Source organism: Salvelinus sp. IW2-2015, linkage group LG33 (assembly GCF_002910315.2).
Source record: "Salvelinus sp. IW2-2015 linkage group LG33, ASM291031v2, whole genome shotgun sequence".
Taxonomy (NCBI): domain Eukaryota; kingdom Metazoa; phylum Chordata; class Actinopteri; order Salmoniformes; family Salmonidae; genus Salvelinus; species Salvelinus sp. IW2-2015.
In genome coordinates, this window is record NC_036872.1 from 8,864,261 (window position 1) to 8,883,235 (window position 18,975).

The 18,975-nt window shown below is 44.8% G+C and overlaps 1 protein-coding gene across 1 annotated transcript in view; it reads left to right on the top strand.

The window, feature by feature from the left end:
• The window catches only part of LOC111958102 (BDNF/NT-3 growth factors receptor), a 93,116-nt gene that overhangs the window by 15,780 nt on the left and 58,361 nt on the right, over positions 1–18,975 (top strand). The window contains exons 9-12 of the mRNA XM_070437099.1: positions 1,071–1,097; positions 1,337–1,348; positions 1,687–1,724; positions 2,055–2,154. Of these exons, the coding sequence (XP_070293200.1) occupies positions 1,071–1,097; positions 1,337–1,348; positions 1,687–1,724; positions 2,055–2,154 (177 nt within the window). The remainder of the gene's footprint in view (positions 1–1,070; positions 1,098–1,336; positions 1,349–1,686; positions 1,725–2,054; positions 2,155–18,975) is intronic.

Here is an 18,975-nt window from a genome sequence, read left to right on the forward strand (position 1 = left end):
TATGGCAACAACTCCACCTGGCCTATCAAATGGTAAGATGGAGCTACAGTATTACCATATCGTTTACATCTATCTCCAATCCTCTCAGATCTACTCAAGTTATTAGGGGGAGGGGCTAGGGGTCAAATTGCACATAGGACGGGTGTCAAACTGAATTCCTAGAGAGCCGTGTGTCTGCACATTTTTTAAACTGTAATTATATCTTAAAAATGTAAACGCAACAAAATAAAAGATCCCAGAAATGTAACATATGCACAAAAAGCATATTTCTCTCAAATGTTGTGCACAAATTTGTTTATATCCATGTCAGTGAACATTTCTTCGCCAAGATAATCCATCAAGCTGACATGTGTGGCATATCAAGAAGCTGATTAAACAGCATAATAATTACACAGGTGCACCTTGTGCTAGGGACAATAAAAGGCCACTCTAAAATGTGCAGTTTTGTCACACAACAGAGTGCCACAGATGTCTCAAGTTTGAAGGCGTGTTCAATTGGCATGCTGATTGAAGGAAAGTCCACCAGAGCTGTTGCCAGAGAATGTAATGTTCATTTCTCTACCATAAGCCGCCTCCAACGTCGTTGTAGATCATTTTGCAGTATGCCCAACCGGCCTCACAACCGCAGACCATGTGTAACCATGCCAGCCCAGGACCTCCACATCTGGCTTCTTCACCTGCGGGATCGTCTGAGACCAGCCAACTGGACAGCTGATGAAACTGAGGAGTATTTCGTCTGTAATAAAGCCCTTTTGTGGTGAAAAACGAATTCTGATTGGCTGGGCCTGGCTCCCGAGTGTGTGGGCCTATGCCTTCCCAGGCCCACCCATGGCTGCGACCCTGCCCAGCCACGTGAAATCCATAGATTAGGGCCCAAGGAATTTATTTCATTTGACTGATTTCCTTATATGATCTGTAACTCAGTACAATCGTTGAAATTGTTGCATGTTGCGTTTATATTTTTGTTCAGTGTATTTTCAATTGGTGTCCAATTAAGACCTACAGTAGACAAGCAGGTGAGCGGAGTTCTTATCTCATCTATTACCTTATTACCGTATTTTACCCAACAGGAACAGTGACAGAACCTCTTTACTATGGTGAGTTGCTGTTCAAATATTTACATGGAACATTGACTGTCTAAATTACTGATTGAACTGTTTAGCAATAAACAATGTGCTTTCCTTTTGTGAATAAAAGATGTCCTGACACCTGAGGATTGTTGACTTGTGAAATGCTTTGGAAACTGATTCCTGAGCTTTGCTTTTTGTCTCATAAAGTGTTAGTACTTTCTTTTCTCTTTCCTCTCCTCGTGTCACACCGTCTCTGGGCACCACAGACCCAACTACAGGTATGGTCACTGTCCCTTCACGTTACCTATTCACACAGCGGAGCTTTCAAAGCACATAGGCCCATGTCACTCTGACACACTCAATAGAGGGAACACTTTACTTGAAAGGGTACCTTCATAAGGACTTCATAACCCAAACCATATATACTGCATTCGTGAACAGCAATGTTTATGCCAACAACCGCAAGATATAATACAAATATTCTTATTAAGTCCTTATGTAGGCACCCCTTCAACTAACGTGTTACCCACACGGACAGACATATTTGATCAACTACATTTGAAATGCGGGATACTTTAGCATCTGCTGTCTTCTCTTCTCTTCTCTTTGAAAACAGACGACACACCTCTAGATCCACCGGAAGACAGAGTTGCTGTAAGTCACACTCTAAGACACCTCCTTGTGCACTTGTTTTGTGTTTGTGTGAGCCTTAAACTGTTCTGGGAGCAGTCCTGTTGTGGGAGCGAAACGTTTGTGTTTATATTCTATGGTTTAATGTAGTATGTTTTACCAGGACTATTATTATTAATAGTACTATATAGTGTGTTTATAGTTGACAGTATGTTTAAGTTTTATACATTTATATGTCATGTTTTTATATGGTTGGTGTCATGTGTCTTGGTGGTAGTAGGCTACACGCTGCGACACAATGTGTTTCAGAGTGGTAGTGGTGGTCCTAGCTCAACAGCTATGTCATTCTCTCAGGTGTACGTGGTCGTAGGGATTGCAGCAGTAGCCTTCACAGGTTTCCTCTTGATGCTGGTCATCCTAAAATTCGGGGGAAACTCAAAGTTTGGAATCAAAGGTACAGTAAGTCCCTTTACACAGTAAACTACCGTAACCTATGTCAATCGTTAGCATAGCAAGACAGGGGCTTTCTCTCAAATCTGAAATGGCACCCTATTCCCTGAATAGTGCACTTCTTTTGGCACTGCATAGGATGTAGGGTGCCATTTGGGATAAAAGTGTAGAGTGGGGTCTGAATGGTGGTAAAGAGGTACTCAGATGTTGCTGGTGAATAACATGCATGTGGATCTCAGTGATCCGTCTCAATGTCTCATTGTGTCTTGTTCCACACTAATCATCCCGCAGACCTTTATTGTGCATCCCAATACAAAGATAACCGTGCACTGTAGCCCATCTCTGTCTTTACTGATGCTGTTGTCGTCTAACACAAGTTGTTGTCTAACTTACTGAAGAGGATTTCGATACTAACCGACATGAGCAGAAACTGTGGAGGGGTCAACTCACTCTCACTCAAATCTCTTAGTTTGTACTAATTCTGAACCACACTGGAAAATGATATGTGACTGTGGCTTCTAAAAGCACTTTTGAAAGCGCTATCCTGAAATCCTCTCTCTGCAATGGATTGAATCCTGACCTGAGTGTGTATGAGTGTGTGTATTTCTGATAAGATTGTCTATGTAGGAGTCTGGGAAGACCACAGCTGCCTCAGTATAGCCTGTTATTTTGATACTGATTGGTTTATTGCCCCTCTGAGGGTGACAGGTGTGAAAGGAAGCGGTAGAGGGGGAGTAGTGGTGTCTCCTTTCTTCTGCGGAAGTGGAGGATGAGGTTCCACTGGAGGCGTCGATTGCTCTCCTCCCTCTCAGCGCCTTCCCTCGCAGTGCATACGTGTACAATATGTGTGCGTAAATGTCTGTGTGCGCGCATGCGCGTCTTAGTGGGAAGTTAGCTGGAGTTTCAGCATTGCCCACACAAATATTCACCTCGAGTCTCTCGCTCCTCGACATGGAAGTGACACTACTGTCACTCAAACGCACGATCCCCACTAAAAGCAAACACTTTCACTTTTAGACACACACACACACACACACAGGACAGTATGGATGTACAAGTGTGTGCGATACAAAAGGTTTGAAGAGAACGTAGTGAGCCCTGTTCTTTAGACTCCTCAGTACACACACACACACACACCACAACACACACACACACACACACACACACACACACACACACACACACACACACACACACCACACACACACACACACACACACACACACACACACACACACACACACACCACACACACACACACACACACACACACACACACACACACAAAGGTGTACAATGTTGCATGCATCTTTCATATCATCCTGCAACTGCTCTTCTGTTATAAATAAGACATGGCGTACAGTAAGGATCAGAGATACTGTCTCTTACTCTATACTGTCTATGTGTGTGTAGATTTAGGTTGTCATTGTCTTTTACAGTTTGTGAGAGTCAATATGAATGTGTGCGTGTCCAGAGTGTTAAGGAGTAAGATTTCTGTGTTACCAACTCAGAAAATGTTGTCTGTAAAGATGTAAAAATCTGTGACGTCAGAGAAAAGCGATTGTCAGGTATTGGTCAAATATCCTTTCTAAATCTGTTTGTTTGCCAAAATACATATTAAATTAGAATATCTGTCTGAACACTTGGAATTGGTCTTTACAAATATGTCGTTTCATGACAAAACAGACCTAAACCTGTTTGAACATCCTCTGGAATGGAAAAAAAGAGAGAAGAGCAGCGGAGAAAGACAGACAGAGAGCGAGATATCAGGGACGAGAGAGTGAGAGAGGGAGAGAGCACTTCTGTATACTTATCAATGATTCAGGAGGGCAGGTATCAGTTTTCTCTGTGTTTTGGAAGAGTGCCGGACAATCAATAGGAACAGTGCCGGACGATCAGTACATTTCTCTCAAGGTCAGAAGTATCTCTGATCGGACTCCATAGAGCATGCTCACTCTATGTGTTCTCCTCCTCACGTAGAGCACACTTGGGCCCCGTCCAATTATCAAACGCCTGCCCTCATGGGCCTCCCTCACACCTTGCACTACCCCTGTGGGGAATTGGATTTGTACAGAATGGGGCCCATTCTGGGTTCCAGATGTCTTCAGAGGACCACAAGCACATGTAGTGGAGGAACTTCACAGGCACAACGGCAATGAGTAACCTTGCCAAAGACCAGAAGCTTTAGCTTAATGGGCAATCAATCTTGATGACCCAGATGACCTGGGTATTTGGTATTTTATTAGAATCCCCATTAGCTGTTGCGAAAGCAGCAGCTACTCTTCCAGTGGTCCACACAAGTTGTGAAACATGATATAATAAAGAACATTAATAGACAAGAACAGCTCAAGGACAGAACTACATCAATTTAAAAATGGCACACATAGCCTACATATCAATGCATACACACAAACTATCTAGGTCAAATAGGGGAGAGGCGTTGTGCCGTGAGGTGTTGCTTAATCTGTTTTTTGAAACCAGGTTTGCTGTTTATTTGAGCAATATGAGATGGAAGGGAGTTCCATACAATAATGGCTCGATACCTGGTAGGATGCAAGCATAATGCAGGCACACACACGCACGCACGCACGCACACACACAACACACACACACACACACCACACACACACACACACACACACACACACACACACACACCCACACACACACACACACACCACACACACACACACACACACACACACACACACACACACCACACACGCACGCTGCAGACACATCACAACTGCTGATACCATACTCTTATTATATTGTTAAACACTGCGCAATTTAAACACTTGGCACCCAATCTCCCTTCCCCAAAACACTTGTAAATATTGTACTATGAATTGTGCCTTCCGTATTATGCTTATATGTTTATTCTATTTTATTGAGCCATTTACTTTATGTTCATATCCTTGTCTTTTATTGTTTCTTATTGTTGTTGCATTGTCGAGAAGGAACCTGCAAGTCAGCATTTCCTTAGACGGTGTATACCATGTGTATCCCGTACATACGACTAATGAAACTTGAAAACTTGAATATTGATAAATTGGAATCAGCACTATACCAGATAGAGATTATTGATCGACCTGATCGCAGGCCTGTCTGTCGCAAGCAGATTCCTCTCTCATGCCTATCGAATCTTATCCCTTTCCATCACACTGTTTCGCTAAGGTCAGCAGACTTGTTCAGGCGCTCAGTGTGGTGTGTATGTGTGTGTGTCTGTGTGTGTTGTGTGTGTGTCGTGTGTGTGTGTCTGTGTGTGTTGTGTGTTGTTGTGTGTGTGTGTGTGTGTGTGTGTGTGTGTGTGTGTTGTGTGGTGTGTGTGTGTGTTGTGTGTGTGTGTGTGTGTCTGTGTGTGTCTGTATGTGTGTGTGTGTATGTGTGTGTGGTGTGTGTGTGTGTGTGTGTGTGTGTGTGTGTGTGTGTGTGTGTGGTGTGTGTGGTGTGTGGTGTTGGTGTGGTGTGTGTGTGTGTGTGTGTGTGTGTGTGTGTGTGTGTGTGTGTGTGCGTGCGTGCGTGCGTGTCACACATGCTCCTGAGTTACAGGGCTCAGCAGATCATTGCTCCTCTATGTGCAGGAGGCCTAAAGCAGGACTGCGGGGAATGGCTGACTATTGAGTTTTCAGTAGCGGGGAGAGATCAGCTGCAGTTAGTAGCATTTAGGGAAGGTAGTGCTGAATATTAAGTAGTAGACCTGGGACAGATGTCTATCAATTGAGTGTACTAAAATACACTACATGACCAAAAGTATGTGGACATGCTCGTCGAACATCTCATTCCAAAACCATGGGCATTGATATGGAGTTGGTCTCCCCTTTGCTGCTATAACATCCTCCACTTTTCTGGGAAGGCTTCCCACTAGATGTTGGAACATTGCTGCGGGGACTTGCTTCCATTCAGTCACAAGAGCATAAGTGAGGTCGGGCACTGATGTTGGGCGATTAGGCCTGGCTCTCAGTCGGCATTCCAATTCATCCCAAAGGTGTTCAATGGGGTTGAGGTCAGAGGTCTGTGCAGGCCAGTCAAGTTCTTCCACACTGATCTCGACACACCATTTCTGTATGGGCATAACTTTGTGCACGGGGGCATTGTCATGCTGAAACAGGAAAAGGCTTTCCCCAAACCGTTGCCACAAAGTTGGAAGCACAGCATCGTCTAGAATGTCATTGTATGCTGTAGCGTTAAGATTTCCCTTCACTGGACCTAAGGGGCCAAGCTCGAACCATGAAAAACAGCCCCAGACAAATATTCCTCCTCCACCTTTACATCTGACACTATGCATTGGGGCAGGTAGCATTCTCCTGGCATACACCAAACCCAGATTTGTCCGTCGGACTGCCAGATGGTGAAACGTGATTCATCACTCCAGAGAACGCGTTTCCACTGCTCCAGAGTCCAATAGCGGTGAGCTTTACAACACTCCAGCTGATGCTCGGCATTGCGCATGGTGATCTTAGGCTTGTGTGCGGCTGCTTGGCCATGGAAACCCATTTCATGAAGCTTCCGACTAATAATTATTGTGCTGACGTTGCTTCCAGAGGCAGTTTGGAACTCGGTAGTGAGTGTTGCAGATGATTTTTACGCGCTATGCGCTTCAGCACTCGGCCGTCCTGTTCTGTGCGTTTGTGTGGCCTACCACTTCGCGGCTGAGCCGTTGTTGCTCCTAAATGTTTCCACATCACAACAAGAGCACTTACAGTTGACCGGGGCAGCTCTAGCAAGGTAGAAAATTGATAAACTGACTTGTTGGAAAGTATGACTGTGCCACATTAAAAGTCACTGAGCTCTTCAGTAAGGACATTCTACTGCCAATGTTTGTCTCTGGAGATTGTATGGCTGTGTGCTCAATTTTATACACCTGTCAGCAACGGGTGTGGCTGAAATAGCTGAATCCACTAATTTGAAGGGTTGTCCACATAGTTTTGTATATGTAGTGTTCTAATCTTTGTTGCGTGAGTATCACAGTATTCAGTGTCGTTGTGCTGATCAGGGTCTGGTGTTTCTAAATTGTGTGGCAGGGGTACAGTAGTGTTGAGTTCTATTGAATGTAGTGAGTGGTGTTGAACAGTGTTGAGTGGGATTGTAGTTTTCAGGTGGACTGCAATAAGACACAGAGGGGGGTGGCCCCAGAAGCTCACTGCATGCTGTTGCCACGGATACGCATGGCATAACCAGCCCTGCTCCAAATATGAATCATTATCGCCGGCCAAGCTCAAAGAGTGAATCACCATCACACACACACACTCGCACTCACCCGCCGGACTATCTGCATTGACCCTCTTAGTTTGCACTAACTCCTTTAACTCCTTTCCAACTCCTTTCATACGCTGCTGCTATTGATTATTTATATTTTGGGGTAAAACTTTTGTCATTCTATTGCTTATGAGCTTTGTTATTATTTTCTTGTCACAATTTATTAAACTTACGGGTCGGTAATCAGCTGGGGACTCTCCAGATTGTATTGGTTTTAATATAACTGAAATGACTGTTTGATACATGGAACTAGGAAGCACTGAATTTAGAGTCAAAGAAGGCTGTCGGATCAGACCCGCTGTTGTTTAATTCACATTCATATCGATTTTCATCGTAGCTTTTAAAATTGCCATTAATCGCATTGTTTCTAATTCATGTGAAAATTATAATTGGTTTGGCGTGTATTTGCTTTTTGAGGGCTGAAATATTTTTACCAGGTTTATTTGCCATTAAGTTGTGTGCTTTATTTGAGTTTAACCTGTAGTTGTTGTCTCTCTTGAAAGTAAAAGATCATATTCCTGCTTAAGTAAAAATATATTTTTTCTTCTTTACCTTGTAATGATTTTTATTGGCTTTTTCCAAGAGACTGATTCATTTTTCTTTACTTTTAATTTCTAACTCAGATAGAATTTTTGCCATGTATGAGATTATCATTCCCCTAATGTACGCCTTAAAAGCATCCCAAATTATATCTGGTGTTGGCTTTTCTCTGTCCCCTATGTCTACATTTATAATGTTAAAGGTTTAAAAAAAAATCCATTTACGTATTTAATAAATTTGGGGTCTTGAAGATGCGCTCTTTTCATTCTCTATATTCTGTCACATGACATAGTGAATTTTCTGTTGGTGTAATTAAGCATGATACCGGAGAATGATTCGATGTCACTACGTCATAGATTTTTAAACCCAGTAAATTGTTGTGTGCATTTAAAAATAGTAATCTCCAGGTGTCCTGTAAATTATTTGTAAATTTGACATTTTTCATCATCTTTGGAGGCTCCTTGAGACGACTTTTTAATTGCTTCTTCTGACAATCTTATCGAATATATGATTTAGGTCTTCTGCTAAAATAATAGTTATTGTCTGGATTTGATCTAATATAGCTTGAATTCTATCTAAAAACACCAGATTTGCCCCTGTGGGATACACAGTGCATTCGGAAAGTATTCAGACCCATTGACTTTCCCCACATTTTGTTACGTTACAGCCTTAATCTGAAATGGATGAAATATATATATTTTTCTCATCAATACCCCATAATGACAAAGCGAAAACAGGTTTTTAGAATCTGCTTGCAAATTTATAATAAAAAATATTTAAAAATACCTGTTCAGAGCCTTTGCTATGAGAAATTGAGCTCAGGTGCATCCTGTTTCCATTGATCATCCTTGAGATGTTTCTACAACTTTATTGGAGTTCACATGTGGTAAATTCAATTGATTGGACATGATTTGGAAAGGCACACAACTGTCTATATAAGGTCCCACAGTTGACAGTGCATGTCCGATCAAAAACCAAGCCATGAGGTCAAGGGAATTCTACGTAGAGCTCCAAGACAGGATTGTGTCGAGGTACAGATCTGGGGAAGGGTACCAAAACAATTCTGCAGCATTGAAGGTTCCCAAAAACACAGTAGCCTCCATCATTCATAAATGGAAGAAGTTTGGAACCACCAAGACTCTTCCTAAAGCTGGTTGCCCGGCTAAACTGAGCAATCGGGGGAGAAGGGCCTTGGTCAGGGAGGTGACCAAGAACCCGATGTTCACTCTGACAGAGCTCCAGAGTCTGTGGAGATGGGGGGAACCTTCCAGAAGGATAACCATCTCTGCAACACTCCACCAATCAGGCCTTTATTGTAGAGTGGCCAGACAAAATCCACTCCTCTGTAAAGGGCACATGACAGCCCGCTGGGAGTTTGCCAAAAGGCACCTAAAGACTCTCAGATCATGAGAAACAAGATTCTCTTGTCTGATGAAACAAAGATTGAATTCTTTGGCCTGAATGCCAAGCGTCACGTCTGGAGGAAACCTGGCACCATTCCTACGGTGAAGCATGGTGGTGGCAGCATCATGCTGTGGGGATGCATTTCAGCGACAGGGACTGGGAGATTAGCCAGGATCGAGGGAAAGATTAACAGAGAAAAGTGTGAGACAAGTGTGCCAAGCTTGTAGCATCATACCCAAGAAGACTCAAGGCTGTAACCACTGCCAAAGGTGCTTCAACAAAGTACTGAGTAAAGGGTCTGAATTTCTAAAAAGCTGTGGTTGTTTTGTCATTATGAGGTATTGTGTGTCGTTTGATGACGGGGGAAAAAATGATTTAACAAATTTTTGAGTAATTGTAACGTAACAAAATGTGGAAAAAGTCAAGGGGTCTGAATACTTTCCGAATGCACTGTACAATTATATCAATGTGTATTTTTTAACATGTCAGGTACAATTCAACATTATAAAATGGGAGATTCATAGTATGAACACATAGTTATTGTATACATTACGTATATAGAGCGTGTGAGCATGTGGGCTGAGTGGACATTTAACAGAGAACACACAAAAAAACATAAAGCAAAGTACTTCTTTGTACTTTGAGGAACTGTGTGCCTTTTTAGGGCTTTTAAGCTTCTACTCCTCTCCTATTGTACCAACAGTCTGTGGATTATGTCATTGGAGAAATTGCCACTTAAGTACTGTGGTCCGTTTGTATTACCTTGTAAATTAAAAGGGAGAGTGGGTCCACCAAGAGACTGACATGAGATGAGTGGAGGCCCCACACATACTTCTGAGAAGTGTCTGATGCCCTCCCAGTCACCCTGTCCCAATCCCTCGGATAGAGCCCCTCTCCACTCTCACCAATAATGCCATTGAATCTTAGCTATAATGACAAACAGAATAATAATGACTCAACATCCTCTCCTAATCTGTCCAGAACACTTATTCATTTTAAAGTAGGTTTTGCAAGTCAGATGACATTGTAGTATAGTTAAATCCGTCTCTCTCTCTCTCCCAAGCCAAACCCATCCCTCTCCACCTCACCCTCCCAGATTGCACCCCCTTTACACCACCCAAGCCAAATTTGCCCCAACCTCCCATCCTTACCCACCCATACCCATCCAAGCCAAGCTTGTAGCTTGGCTTGGGACAATCCTCTGCGCTCCCCTCCACACCCACAGCACTGCCGGGAAGCTGAGGTGAGACTTGATCCTCTTTTCCTCCACTGACTGTCTAATCGGAATGTAGCAGACAGGTCCTAGACTAATTGAATGGACCGGCCGTCCTTCCTCCCTGTCCCTCAGAAAGTTTATTTTGGTCTGATAGTTCCACATCTCTCCTCCTAGAAACTTTTCCCTTCGCTTGTGGACTTCAGTGCACAACACATCAGCTATCTGTGACCAGGCTAAAAAACCTTTTCAAGCCAAACCTTCACATCATAACCGCTAACCGCTACACACAGCCTACATCGTTAATGTCACCAAATTAGCTTACGTCATAGCTAGCAACATAGCTACTAGAACTAACACGTAAGTAAACCCGCTACAATCATGCAGTACAGTGTACAGTCAGCAGGCAGTTTAGCAGTAACACCGGCTCTAGTACTTCATTTTTAAAGAAATTAATTATTTGTTCAAAACTGTTCAACTGTTGTCTTTCTCTTTGAGCCAACTACTCACCACATTCTATACACTGCAGTGCTAGCTAGCTGTAGCTTATTCTTTCAGTACTAGATTCATTCTCTGATCCTTTGATAGGGTGGACGAAATGTCAATTCATGCTGCAAGAACACTGATAGGTTGGAGGATGTCCTCCAGGAGGTTGTTATAATTACTGTGTAAGTCTATGGAAGGGGTTGAGAACCATGAGCCTCCTAGGTTTTGTATTGAAGTCAATGTACCCGGAAGAGGACGGAAACTAGCTGTCCTCCGGCTACACCATGGTGCTACCCTACAAAGTGCTGTTGAGGCTACTGTAGATCTTTATTGCAAAACAGTGTGTTTTAATCAATTATTTAGTGGCGTGAATATATTTAGTATAGTTTTATCCAAAAAGGATAACTTTTTTAATGTTTCACATTTATTTAAAAATATAATTCACTGAGGATGGTCCTCCCCTTCCAACTCTGAGGAACCTCCACTGTCGTGTATATAGCCAAGTTATCATTACTCATTGTGTATTTATTCCTCTTGTTATTCTTTTTTCTATCTTTTTCTCTTTGCAATGTTGGGAAGGAACCAAGTAAGCATTTCACTGTTAATCTACACCTGTTGTTTACAAAGCATGTGGCATATCAAATTTGATTTGACGCAAACTATCGTGCACGCACACACACACCTCCGTGTTCCCACTCACACCACACATTCATACGCGCATACAATCACATGCAAACACACATATGATCAGTGGAGTTAGATACAGGTGAGGCAAGTTGGCAAGGAAGGGCCATGGCTAGAAAAGGAATACCAGGATATGTGATTTAGACACCTAGGTTGTGTAACATCTTTGTGTGAGGTGTGGAGCAGCTGCTGTTCTCTCCCATGGCGTGTCTGTCCAAGACAGTTCATGGTTTCAACACCAGGAACAAAACACATTCCGATCCCTCCTTACTGTTCCAGTTATCAACCTGATGGCGATTAGCGTATTGTTTTTGTCTCGATACTCGCCCTCCACTCCGCCACTCCTCCATTCCCAGGCAGATGGAACATTCTAATAACAATCTGTGTCAGCTCCTGTTCTGCCACTCTGATTCATTTCCAATAACAAACCAGAGGACAACTGTTGTGTGACTCCCATAAAAGTCTGAGATGATAAAACTTTTTTTTAGGGGTTGTGATGACACACTGTCTCTTTATCTATTGTGGTTAAAGGAAAATTCCACTCAAAAACTATCTTTTGGTATTTGTTCCAGTAGTCCATTGTTGATATAGTCCTAAAATGTGTTGCACGTCAGCAATCAAGTTTTAAAGATGTATAACTTTCAAAATATTGAAATATTTTGCATCGTATGATGCTCCCTCTTGGTGAGAGGGAAAACGGTTAAAGTTGAATTTGGAAGTTGAAATGAATTCGTTTTTGTTACTTGCACCATGCTAGTAGTATTGTTTAGCCTGTCGCTGTTAAATAGGATGAATCTTTTAACAAACTCATCCATTCACATCCTAACTGTACAGTCGTGGCCAAAAGTTTTGAGAATGACACAAATATTAATTTCCACAAAGTTTGCTGCTTCAGTGTCTTTAGATATTTTTGTCAGATGTTACTATGGAATACTGAAGTATAATTACAAGCATTTCATACGTGTCAAAGGCTTCTATTTACAATTACATGAAGTTGATGCAAAGAGTCAACATTTGCAGTGTTGACCCTTCTTTTTCAAGACCTCTGCAATCCCCCCTGCCATGCTGTCAATTAACTTCTGGGCCACATCCTGACTGATGGCAGCCCATTCTTGCATAATCAATGCTTGGAGTTTGTCAGAATTTGTGGGGTTTTGTTTGTCTCTTGAGGATTGACCACAAGTTCTCAATGGGATTAAGGTCTGGGGAGTTTCCTTGCCATGGACCCAAAATATCGATGTTTTGTTCCCCGAGCCACTTAGTTATCACTTTTGCCTTATGGCAATTTCCAGCTCCATCATGCTGGAAAAGGCATTGTTCGTCACCAAACTGTTCCTGGATGGTTGGGAGAAGTTGCTCTCGGAGGATGTGTTGGTACCATTCTTTATTCATGGCTGTGTTCTTAGGCAAAATTGTGAGTGAGCCCACTCCCTTGGCTGAGATGCAACCCCACACATGAATGGTCTCAGGATGCTTTACTGTTGGCATGACACAGGACTGATGGTAGCGCTCACCTTGTTTTCTCCGGACAAGGTTTTCTCCGGATGCCCCAAACAATCGGAAAGGGGATTCATCAGAGAAAATGACTTTACCCCAGTCCTCAGCAGTCCAATCCCTGTACCTTTTGCAGAATATCAGTCTGTCCCTGATGTTTTTCCTGGAGAGAAGTGGCTTCTTTGCTGCCCTTCTTGACTCCAGGCCATCGTCCAAAAGTCTTCGCCTCACTGTGCGTACAGATGCACTCACACCTGCCTGCTGCCATTCCTGACCAGGCTTTGTACTGGTGGTGCCCCGATTCCCGCAGCTGAATCAACTTTAGGAGACGGGTCCTGGTGCTTGCTGGACTTTCTTGGGCGCCCTGAAGCCTTCTTCACAACAATTGAACCGCTCTCCTTGAAGTTCTTGATGATCCGATAAATGGTTGATTTAGGTGCAATCTTACTTGCAGCAATATCCTTGCCTGTGAAGCCCTTTTTGTGCAAATCAATGATGACGGCACGTGTTTCCTTGCAGGTAACCACGGTTGACAGAGGAAGAACACCCTCCACCCTCCTTTTGAAGCTTCCAGTCTGTTATTCGAACTCAATCAGCATGACAGAGCGATCTCCAGCCTTGTCCTCGTCAACACTCACACCTGTGTTAACGAGAGAATCACTGACATGATGTCAGCTGGTCCTTTTGTGGCAGGGCTGAAATGCAGTGGAAATGTTTTTGGGGGATTCAGTTAATTTGCATGGCAAAGAGGGACTTTGCAATTAATTGCAACTCATCTGATCACTCTTCATAACATTCTGGAGTATATGCAAATTGCCATCATACAAACTGAGGCAGCAGACGGTGAAAATTAATATTTGTGTCATTCTCAAAACTTTTGGCCACGACAGTATATACACTGAGTGTATATACACTGACTGTACAAAACATTAAGACCACCTTCCTAATATTGCGTTGCACCCCCTCCCCTTTTGCCCTCAGAACAGCCTCAATTCGTCAGGGCATGTAGTCTACAAGGTGTCGAAAGCGTTCCACAGGGATGCTGGCCCATGTTGACTCCAATGCTTCCCAGAGTTGTGTCAAGTTGGCTGGATGTGCTTTGGGTGGTGGACCATTCTTGGTACACATGGGAAACTGTTGAGCCTGAAAAAACCCAGCAGCGTTGCAGTTCTTGACACAAACTGGTGCGCCTGACACCTACTACCACACCCCTTTCAAAGGCACTTAAATATTTTGTCTTGCCCATTCACCCTCTGAATGGCACACATGCACATCCATGTCTCCAATTGTCTCAGGGCTTAAAATCCTTCTTTAATCTGTCTCCTCCCCTTCATCTACATTGATTGAAGGGGATATAGCTTTTACCTGGATTCACCTGGTCAGTCTATGTCATGGGAAAGAGCTGGTGTTAATGTTTTGTACACCTGCCCTTGCACTGTAGGACTAATTCACTAATCAACCTTAACCTGCCACTTAATGCTGTTGATCCCACTAACTATGCTAAGCACCACTGTCTTACCAGCAACTGGGACCTACTTTCTACTTTTGGGGGATGTTTTACATGTAGATATGATTTGAATATATCATTTCTAATCATATATGCTTTATATATCATTTGTTTTATTCTGATTTCACCATTGTCCTTTATGTTGCTGCTCATTTTATTTATTTGATCTGTGTTTTTCTTCAGGCTTTGTGTTATTTCATAATGTTCCAGTGGAGGTGGTTGGGCGCTAGGAGAGACGGACTCACAAACACAGACAGACAATCAGACAGACAAAAACAACAAGTGGAACAGACAACTAGCAGGATGGTGTCATGTAAATACAGTGTGGTGGTTGAGGTGTACACTGCACAGTGAAGGTGAGCTATAGGCCCAGTAGAGGAGCCGGCCATCCAATCAGCAGGAGGTCTGGTGGTGAGACCCTGAAAGCCTCTCTGTAGATGAATAATGCAGAGCAGAGGGGCCGAGATAAGACGGCCATTAACCTACATCTGCCCCCCGCCCCACACACACACATGCACAAACGAACAAACACACACACGCACAATTAATCCAGAACACTGTCCACCCCCAACACACACACCAACAAATCCAGACTCTATACTAGATAACACTAGGCTCTCTCCTCCAGCACCACTTTCATCACCATCTACAGAGGAGTCTGTCCAAGGAATTTAGAGTGGGTTACTGGAGTAGGTGTTCAGGTAAGGCCATAGTGAGGTATATGTTAGTGCCCAGACACACTCAACCTAACTCTGTCTCAGCACTCTGCGCTGAGATCTCATGTATTAAACACACACCTCTGGAAGGCTGTGTTAAATTAATCATCACAGTGTAATTCCCCCAGCACTCCAACTCTGCGTCAGACAGACATATACACACAACACACACATACATACACACACATACTTTGTACATGCAGATACTACTTAACACATTTACAAACATAGAAAAAATGCACAATCACACATGCATCTCCACATGCTAACACGTGAACTTACACAATACTTTCAATTTACACAAATAGGTCAAATGCACGCAATACACACACAAACACACGCACGCGCGCACACACACACACACACACTCATTAAAGCGGCAGTTCAAATGTAGGTCAGGTTTGATGTATTCAATTGATGATCTTACACAGGGTCACTGTTGAGACACATTTATCAGACAGCTTCCATGAGATACAGATACACACGGTTACACTTCCATAGGAAAATAAAACACAGGTTTTCATAAACCATTAGCCTTCTGTTACCAGGACATATAGTATATCAACATGTTTTGCACATATTTGTACTTATTTCAGTGCTATATATTTTTTAAGAGGAAATAAATACTGTATTAACATTTATTAAACTGGAAGTGCATCTTAAAGGTCTAATGCAGATGTTTTTATCTCGATATCTCGATTTTGGGTAACAATTAAGTACCTTACTATGATTGTTTTCAATTAAAATGTTCAAAAATGTTCAAAAATATCTTTCTCAAGCAAGAATTTTGCTAGGACTGTCTGGGGGTGATCTGAGTGGGGAGGGGAAAACTGAAAACTAGCTGTTTGTCACGATTGTCTTGCGGTGAGAGAGAGGACCAAAACGCAGCGTGTGAAAAATACATTCTCTTTATTTAGAGAAGAGAAAAACACGAACGAACACTATAACAAAAATAAACAAAACAACAAACGACCGTGAAGCTACAAACGTAAGTGCAATACAAAAGCTACAAACGTTCTACATAGACAATTACTCACAAACACATAATGCCTATGGCTGCCTTAAATATGGCTCCCAATCAGAGACAAATGAAAGACAGCTGTCTCTGATTGAGAACCACTCAGGCAACCATAGACTTACCTAGACACATTCACTAACCACAACCCCATACACAAAACCCAACACCCCCTTTACCATATAACCACCCAAGACGAGACAAAACACAAACATTCCCCATGTCACACCCTGACCTAACTAAAATAATAAAGAAAACAAAGAATACTAAGGCCAGGGCGTGACAGTACCCCCCCCAAAGGTGCGGACTCCGGCCGCACAACCTAACACAGAAGGGGAGGGTCCGGGGTGGGCCTTCCTATGGCGGCGGCTCGGGTGCGGGACGTGACCCCCACTCCACCATTGTCAATACCAGCTTTGGTGTCTCTGGTAGATCCTGGCTGACCGGCGGCTCTGGCAGATCCTGGCTGACCGGCGGCTTTGGCAGATCCTGGCTGGCTGGCGGTAGGATCTGGCTGCTCATGGCTGGCTGGCGACTCCTGGCTGCTCATGGCTGGCTGGCGACTCTGGCTGGTCATGGCTGGCTGACGGCTCTGGCTGGTCATGGCTGGCTGCGGCTCTGGCTGGTCATGGCTGGCTGACGGCTCTGGCTGGTCATGGCTGGCTGCGGGCTCTGGCTGGTCATGGCTGGCTGGCGGCTCTGGCTGGTCATGGCTGGCTGGCGGCTCTGGCTGGTCATGGCTGGCGGACGGCTCTGGCTGCTCATGTCTGGCGGACGGCTCTGGCTGCTCATGTCGGGCGGACGGCTCTGGCTGCTCCGTTCTGCCGGCGGCTCTGGCTGCTCCCTGTCTGGCGGGGCTCTGGCTGCTCCTGTCTGGAGGGCGGCTCTGGCTGCTCCTGTCTGGCGGGCGGCTCTGGTGCTCCTGCCTGGCGGACGGCTCTAGCGGCTCCTGTTTGGCGGACGGCTCTAGCGGCTCCTTGACTGACGGCGGCTCTAGCGGGCTCAGGACAGACGGGCGGCTTTTGAAGGCTCAGGACAGACGGGCGCTTTGAAGGCTCAGGACAGACGGGCAGTTCAGGCGGCTCTGGCAGACGGGCAGCGGCAGGCGGCGCTTGGCAGACGGACAGCTCAGACGGGTTGGGCAGGCGGGCAGTGCAGGCGACGCTGGGCAGACGGAAAGCGCAGACGGCTCTGGGCAGGCAGGCAGCTCAGATAGCGCTGGGCAGACGGCAGACTCTGGCCGGCTGAGGCGCACAGTAGGCCTGGTGCGTGGTACCGGAACTGGGGTACCGGGCTAAGGACACGCACCTTAAGGCTAGTGCGGGGAGCAGCAACAGGACGCACAGGACTCTGGAGACGCACAGGAGGCTTGGTGCGTGGTTTGGCACTGGTGGTACTGGGCTGGGGCGGGAGGTGGCGCCGGATATACCTGACCGTGCAGGCGTACTGGCTCCCTTGAGCACTGAGCCTGCCCAACCTTACCTGGTTGTATGCTCCCCGTAGCCCGACCAGTGCGGGAGGGTGGAATAAACCCGCACTGGGCTGTGATGGCGAACCGGGGACACCATGCGTAAGGCTGGTGCCATGTATGCCGGCCCGAGGAGACGCACTGGAGACCAGACGCGTTGCCGGCTTCATGGCACCTGGCTCAATGCTCAATCTAGCCCTGCCAGTGCGGGGAGGTGGAATAACCCGCACCGTGCTAAGCACACGTACAGGAGACACCGTGCGCTTTACCGCATAACACGGTGTCTGCCCGTACTCTCGCTCTCCACGGTAAGATCGGGAAGTTGGCGCAGGTCTCCAAACTGACTTCGCCACACTACCCTTTAGCCCCCCCCAATAAATTTTTGGGCTTGACTCACAGGCTTCCAGCCTCGCCTCCGGCTGCCTCCTCATACCCCGCCTCTCGGCTTTAGCTGCCTCCAGCTCTTCACGAGGGCGGCGATATTCTCCAGGTTGTGCCCAGGGTCCTTACCGTCCAGTTTTCTCCATGTCCAGAAATCCTGCGATCGCTGCTGCTGCTTTTTCCCACGCTGCTTGGTCCTTTGTTGGTGGGTGATTCTGTAACGTTTGTTCTCCTCCTCATCTGAGGAGGAGCATGGATCGGACCAAAACGCAGATTGTGTGGAATACATGATGAATTTATTTAGACAAGACGAACACGAAGCACACTTGAAAAATTACAAAACAATAAACGACGTAGACCGACCTGAACATGAGAACTTACAGAACACGAAGAACGCACGAACAGGAACAGACTAAACAAACGAAACAGTCCCGTGTGGTACATACACTGACACGGAAGAAATTCACCCACAAACAAACGGTGTGAACAGCCTACCTTAATATGGTTCTCAATCAGAGGAAACGTAAAAACCTGCCCCTAATTGAGAACCATATCAGGCTAATTAACAATGAACCCAACATAGAAACATATAACATAGAAAGCCCACCCCAACTCACGCCCTGATCATACTAAATAAATACAAAACAAGGGAAAACAG